This window comes from Sapajus apella, unplaced genomic scaffold (assembly GCF_009761245.1).
Source record: "Sapajus apella isolate SASKATOON/1434 unplaced genomic scaffold, GSC_monkey_1.0 scaffold146, whole genome shotgun sequence".
In the NCBI taxonomy this organism is placed as follows: Eukaryota; Metazoa; Chordata; class Mammalia; order Primates; family Cebidae; genus Sapajus; species Sapajus apella.
The window spans coordinates 860828-868009 of NW_022437086.1; the positions used below are offsets into that span (position 1 = coordinate 860828).

At 49.6% G+C, this 7182-nt stretch overlaps 1 protein-coding gene across 3 annotated transcripts in view; it reads left to right on the plus strand.

The window, feature by feature from the left end:
• Positions 1-7182, plus strand: part of PSPH (phosphoserine phosphatase) — a 29613-nt gene that overhangs the window by 11632 nt on the left and 10799 nt on the right. For all 3 annotated transcript variants that reach the window (XM_032264736.1, XM_032264734.1, XM_032264735.1), the window contains 2 exons: positions 4000-4158; positions 5548-5682. In XM_032264736.1, coding sequence (XP_032120627.1) covers positions 4019-4158; positions 5548-5682 — 275 coding nt within the window. In that variant the 5' untranslated portion in view covers positions 4000-4018. The remainder of the gene's footprint in view (positions 1-3999; positions 4159-5547; positions 5683-7182) is intronic.

The following is a 7182-nucleotide window of genomic DNA, read 5'->3' on the forward strand; positions in this document are numbered from 1 at the left end:
CACCCGCCTCCGCCTCCCAAAGTGCTGGGATTACAGGCTTGAGCCACCGCGCCCGGCGTGTGAAAATCATTCTTACCTGCGAGCCACACAAAACCAGGTGGCAGGGTGGATTTGGCCTACAGGCCATAGCTTGCCGACCCCTGACTTAAAAGATTTTTTTTCCAGGTCAACTTTGTTTTTGTTGTTTCTTTGTTGTTGTTGTTTTGTTTTGTTTTTGAGACAGAGTTTCACTGTGTTCCCAGGCTGGAGTGCAGGGGCGCAATCTTAGCTCACTGCCATCTCCGCCTCCTGGGTTCAAGTGATTCTCCTGCCTCAGCCTCCCGAGTGGCTGGGACTATGGGCGCCCACCACCACACCCAGCTAGTTTTTGTGTTTTTAGTAGAGACAGGGTTTCACCATGTTGGTCAGGATGATCACAATCTCTTGACCTTGTAATCTGCCCACCTGTACCTTCCAAAGTGCTGAGATTACAGGCATGAGCCACCAAGCCTGGCCTGGTGTTTTTTGTTGTTGTTGTTTTGTTTTTTGGGGTTTTTTTTTTTTTGAGACGGAGTTTCGATCTTGTAGCCTATGCTGGAAAGCAATGGTGTGATCTCGGCTCGCCACAACCTCCGCCTCCTGGGTTCAAGCTACTGTCCTACCTCAGCCTCCTGGTTAGCTGGGATTACAGGCACGTACCACCACACCCAGCTAATTTTTTGTATTTTTAGTAAAGACGGGGTTTCTCCATGTTGGTCGGGCTGGTTTTGGTCAGGCATGCACCACTATGCTTGGCCTCCCAAAGTGCTGGGATTACAGGCGTGAGCCACCGTGCTCAGCCTTTTCCCTTTATTTTTTTTCGACAGAGTTTTGCTCTTGTTGCCCAAGCTGGAGTGCAATGGCGTGATCTCAGCTCACTGCAACCTCCACTTCCCGAGTTCAAGTAATTCTCCTGCCTCAGCATCCCAAGTAGCTGGAATTACAGGTGTGTGCCACCACACCCAGCTAATTTTTTTGTATTTTTAGCAGAAACCGTATTCGCCAGGCTGGTCTCGAACTCCTGATCTCAGGTGATCCACCTGCCTCGGCCTCCCAAATTGCTGGGATTACAGGTGTGAGCCACCACACCCAGCTCCAGGTCAACTTTAAATGGCATTATTCTGCGGACTGCACTGGTTGGAAACAGTTGAGCAGTGGATTGGTCAGCTGTTTTGAGTCTGTTTTCAACCAGAGTCTATTCTTTTTTTTTTTTTTGAGATGGAGTTTCGCTTGTTGCCCAAGCTGGAGTGCAATGGCGCGATCTCGGTTCACCGCAACCTCCGCCTCCTGGGTTCAGGCAATTCTCCTGCCTCAGCCTCCTGAGTAGCTGGGATTACAGGCAGGCGCCACCATGCCCAGCTAATTTTTTTTTGTGGTTTTAGTAGAGACGGGGTTTCACCGTGTTGACCAGGATGGTCTCGATCTCTTGACCTCGTGATCCACCCACCTCGGCCTCCCAAAGTGTTGGGATTACAGGCGTGAGCCACCGCGCCCGGCCCCAGAGTCTATTCTAAATATAGATTACTTAAATCATCTGTGTAGCCTTGTACATGACATATTAGTCTCTGATGGGAGCTGGTCGGGGCAACCTTGAGAATCCCTTTCACCCTAATTCTAGTCCAAAGATTTTCTAAACAATAAAGTCCAGGCATGGGGGTTCATGCCTGTATTCCCAGCACTTTGGGAGACCTAGGTGGGAGGACTGCTTGAGTCCAGGAGTTCAAGACCAGTCTGGGCAACAGAGCAAGACCCCATCTCTACAAAAAAAAAATTTTTTTAAAATAAGCCAAGCATAGCAATGCATGCCTGTAGACCCAGCTGCTTGGGAGGCTGAGGCGGAAGCTTGCTTGAGCCCAGGTGTTTGAGACTGCAGTGGGCCATAATTGTGCCATTGCACTCCGGCCTGGGTGACAGAGCGATAATTTGTCTCAAAAAAAAAAAAACATTCTTTTCAAATGTCTGTCCTCTGCAGCTTCTGCAGCAGTGTGCCCTCCAGAGTTTCTCCCTTTAACTTCACCATTTTCCTTTGCCTTCCCAGGTTCAAGTCAGGGCGTAAGGCGGTGGCCTTGCAGGCTCTGTCCTTAGCGCTCTTCTCTTCTCCCTCTCTGTTCTCCCTGGACTTTATGACTTTTTATTTTTTTGAGGCAGGTCTCACTCTGTCACCCACGCTGCCGTGCAGTGGTGTGATCTCTACTCCCTGCAATCTCTGACTCCCAGGTTCAAGCGATTTTCCTGCCTCAGCCTCCTGGGTAGCTGGGACTGCAGGTGCATGCCACTCTGCCTGGCTAAGTTTTGTATTTTTAGTAGAGACAGGGGTTTTGCCCTGTTGGCCAGGCTGGTCTTGAACTCCTGGCCTCAAGTGACCTGCCCGCCTCAGCCTCCATTGTGCTGGGATTACAGGCGTGAGCCACCGTGCCCGGCCTCTCCCTGGACTTTCATTAAACCATGTCTTCAACTACCACCTTTATACGGGCATATGTTTTGCCCTTATATTTAGCTCTGACCTTTCTTCTGAGGCTCTAAAGCCTTTTCCGTACCAGGAAGTTAAAGTTTAGACTTCTGAGTCTGGCCCTAGGCCCCTCTTAGTCTGAACTCCTGATGCACTGCCAGGCCGCTGGGCCAGGCCATGGGGTGTCGTCCAGTAGGTTATGTGCTGCTTCCGCCCCCTTGTCTTTGCTCCTAATCCTTCTGCATCACGAACCTCTCTCCTTGTCGCCACCTCCCTCTCCTCCCAGCACACGCCAAATCGATGCCCTGCCCTTCGACAACCCCCTTAGAGGGCCATTTACCTGTCAGAGTCAGCTCAACTACCTATGCTTCCTTGAAGCCTTCTTTCTTTTCTTTTCTTTTTAGTTAGACTCAGGGTCTTGCTCTGTTGCCCAGGCTGGAGTGCAGTGGCACAATCTCAGCTCACTGCAGCCTCCACCTTCTGAATTCAAGCGATTCTCCTGCCTCAGCCTCCCGAGTAGCTGAGACTAATGGCGTGCACCGCCACACCCAGCTAATTTTTTGTATTATTGTTTTTAGTAGAGATTCGGTCTCTCTATGTTGCCGAGGCTGGTCTCAAACTCCTGGCCTCAAGCAATCCTCCTGCCTTAGCCTCCCAAAGTGCCGGGACTACAGGCACGAGCCACTGCGCCCAGCCTGAAGCCCTGTTTCATAGACAAGGCTAAACATTTTTCCTGTGTGCCTGTACAGCCTTCTCCACATCTCCACTTCAACCCTTGCTTTCTTGCTACAGTTATTAGGTGAAAAATAATTGAATATTGGTTCAACATCAATGTTATATATACATATATATTTGTGTGTGTGTGTGTGTGTGTGTGTGTGTGTGTGTGTGTGTGTGTGTTAGATGCAGTCTTGCTCTGCCACCCAGGCTGGAGTGCAGTGGGGTGATCTTGGCTCACTGCATCCTCTGCCTCCTGGGTTCCAGCAATTCTCCTGCCTCAGCCTCTCGAGTAACTGGGATTACAGGCACCCGGCCTCAACAGCAAATATATTTAAAAGTTGGTACTAGCCAGGCGCAATGCCTTACACCTCTAATCCCAGCACTTTGGGAGGCTAAGGTGGGTAGATCACCTGGGGTCAGGAGTTCAAGACCAGCCTGGCCAACGTGGTGAAATCCCATCTCTACTAAAAATTTTTTAAAAATAAGCGGGGCATGGTGGCAGGTGCCTATAATCCCAGCTACTCAGGAGACTGAGACGGGAGAATCATTTGAACCCAGGAGGTGGCGTTTGCAGTAAATCAAGATCGTACCACTGCTCTACAGCCTGGGCAACAGACTAAGACTCCATCTAAGAAAGAAAAAGAAAAAAGAAATTGGTGTAGTGTGGGAAGTTAAAAAAAAAAAAGGAAAGAAAAATGAATGAATCCATGAGTACACTCTTACATGGGCTACACTGGCTTAGAACAGCAAGATGGGCTCTTGTCATAATTTCATTTAATGTCTTTAAATACATTTATCTTTTTTTCTTGTAGGAGGAAAATTCATCCAAGGATGGTCTCCCACTCAGAGCTGAGGAAGCTTTTCTCCTCAGCAGATGCAGTGTGTTTTGATGTCGACAGCACGGTCATCAGAGAAGAAGGAATTGATGAGCTAGCCAAAATCTGTGGCGTTGAGGACAAGGTGTCAGAAATGTAGGCACAGCATTTATTCACTTCATAAAATGATAGAGAATTTCTACAGAGTGGTTGTTTTGGATGAAGTGTTAGACCCTGGCTATGGAACAGGAGCACTAGGCTTTTTCTTTCATCCCTTAGCGATTTTGATACAGTCATTGGTTTATATAAATATTTATGGTAAACAAATATGAATAAGACACATTCCTACCTTGATCAGGAGACTGACAGCAGTCACTAACCCAAGAAGATGGCCCGTGTGGCGGGGCCCACCTGTCCAGCGGATTTGCGTCACGGTTGGAAGAGTGGGCTCGGCGGTTCCCTGGAAAGGTTTACCGTCTCTTGGTGGACCCTGGGTCAGAGCCCCTTCCACCCTCCGCCCTCCCACCCTGCAGCTGTTGGTGGGCCCTGGGTCAGAGCCCCTTCCTCCCTCTACCCTTCCACCCTCAGCTGGGCACCTCCTTTGCAGCCCCAGTCCCCCGGTCATGCACAATGTCATTTTCTTTTTTTTTCTCGAGACAGAGTCTTGCTCTGTCACCCAGGCTGGAGTGCAATGGCACAATCTCACTCACTGCAACTGCTGCCTCCTGGATTCAAGCGATTCTCCTGCCTCAGCCTCCTGAGTAGCTGGGACTATGGGCGCGCGCGCTACCATGCCCGGCTAATTTTTGTACTTCTAGTAGAGACAGGGTTTCACCATGTTGGCCAGTCTGGTCTTGAACTCCTGACCTCATGATCCCCCTGCCCTGGCCTCCGACAGTGCTGAGATTACAGGCGGGAACCACCTCACCCAACCACCATTTCATTTTTAACTGCCTTTCATGCAAGTACGTTTAGCCTTTGGTTTCTTTCTTGATTTATGACAGCTCACGGCTTTCAAGAAAACAACCTATGGACGGGCTGTGTGGTTTGTTTTGTTTTATTTTAGACGGAGTTCACTCTGTCATCCAGGCTGGGTTGCAGTGGCATGATCTCAGCTCACTGCAACCTCCACCTCCCAGGTTGAAGCAATTCTCCTACCTCAGCCTCTCGAGTAGCTGGGATTACAGGCATACACCAACATGCCCAGCTAATATTTGCATTTTTTAAGTAGAGATGGGGTTTTGCCATGTTGGCCAGGCTGGTCTCGAGCTCCTGGCTTCAGGTGATCTGCCCACCTCAGCTTCCCCAAGTGCTGGGATTATAGGCATGAGTCACTGCACCCGGCCTATTATTGTTATTTTCAAGCAAACCTTCAAAAGTTTATTACAAGGCCTTGCTCTCTTAGCAGCAAAGGATGTCTGTTGCACAGTGGGGCTCTTGGTAGCATCTTCCTTTTGGTGGATGTTGTGCAGACCTGGGCAGTTAGGCATGTCAACATTGAGGAAGGCAGACCGGGCTGGCCTGACTGTTGGGTCTCCCTCCTAGGACACGGCGAGCCATGGGCGGGGCAGTGCCTTTCAAAGATGCTCTCACGGAGCGCTTAGCCCTAATCCAGCCCTCCAGGGAGCAGGTGCAGAGACTCATAGCAGAGCAACCCCCACACCTGACCCCCGGCATAAGGTAAGAGGAGCCCTTGCCCCAGGTGTATTTCAGCATCAGTGTGGGGGGACATCCTCCTGAGGGCATTTAACTGTTGATTTAGAGTGCCCTCTGGGTGTGTTATTTTCATTTTTATTTTTATTATTTTATTTTTTATTATTTATTTATAGATTACTCAGTCTTGGGTACGTTATTTTATTTATTTCAGACAAAATCTTGCTCTGTTGCCCAGGCTGGAGTGCAGTGGTGTAACCTCAGCTCACTGCAACTTCTGCCTCCCAGGTTCACACGATTCTCCTGCCTCAGCCTCCCAAGTAGCTGGGATTACAGGCACCCACAACCACACCTGGCTAATTTTTGTATTTTTAGTACAGACGGGTTTCACCATGTTGGCTAGGCTGGTCTTGAACTCTTGACCTCAAGTGATCCACCTGCCTCGGCCTCCCAAAGTACTGGGATTACAGGTGTGAGCCACCACGCCTGCCCTATTATTATTTTTTTTAGAGTCAGAGTCTCATTCTTTGCCCAGGTTGGAGTACAGTGGTATAATCATGGCTCACTGCAACCCCAAACTCCTGGGGTCAAGTGGCCCTCCTACCTTTGAGAGATGGTGTCTTGCTTCGTCACCCAGGCTGGAGTGCAGTGGCATGAACGAACACAGCTCCCTGCAGCATCAACCTTCTAGGCTCAAGGGATCCTCCTGCCTCAGCTTCCTAAGTAGCTGGGACTTAGGCCACCATGCCTAGTTTAAAAAAAAAAATGTATAGAGACAGGGTCTCACTATGTTGCCCAGGCTGGTCTTGAATGTGTGGGCTCAAGTGATCAGTTTTCTCACCTCAGCCTTCCAAAGTATTGACATTTTTTGGGGGGGATGGGTGGAGTCTCACTCTGACACCCTGGCTGGAGTGCAGTGGTGAGATCTCAGCTCACTTCAACCTCCACCTCCCAGGTTCCAGCAATTCTCCTGCCTCAGCCTCCCAAGTAGTTGGGACTACAGGTGCATGCCACCATGCCTGGCTGATTTTTGTATTTTTTAGTAGAGACGGGGTTTTACCACATTGGCCAGGCTGGTCTTGAACTCCTGACCGCATGATCCATCTGCCTCGGCCTCCCAAAGTGCTGGGATTACAGGCGGGAGCCACTGCATGCAGCCTTTTTGTTGTTGTTGTTTTTTGAGATGGACTTTCACTCTTGTCACCCAGGATGGAGTGCAATGGTGCTATCTCAGCTCACCTCAGCCTCCTCCTCCAGGGTTCAAGCGTTTCTCCTGCCTCAGCCTCCCGAGTAGCTGGGATTACAGGAGCACACAATGACGCCTGGCTAATTTTGTATTTTTAGTAGAGATGGGGTTTCTCCACATTGGTCAGGCTGGTCTCGAACTCCCAACCTCAGGTGATCCACCTGCCTTGGCCTCCCAAAGTTCTGAGATTACAGGCATGAGCCACCGTGCCCAGCCAAGTATTGAAATTATAGGTTTGAGCCACTATATCCAGCTTTTAAATTTTTTTTTGCAAAGATGAA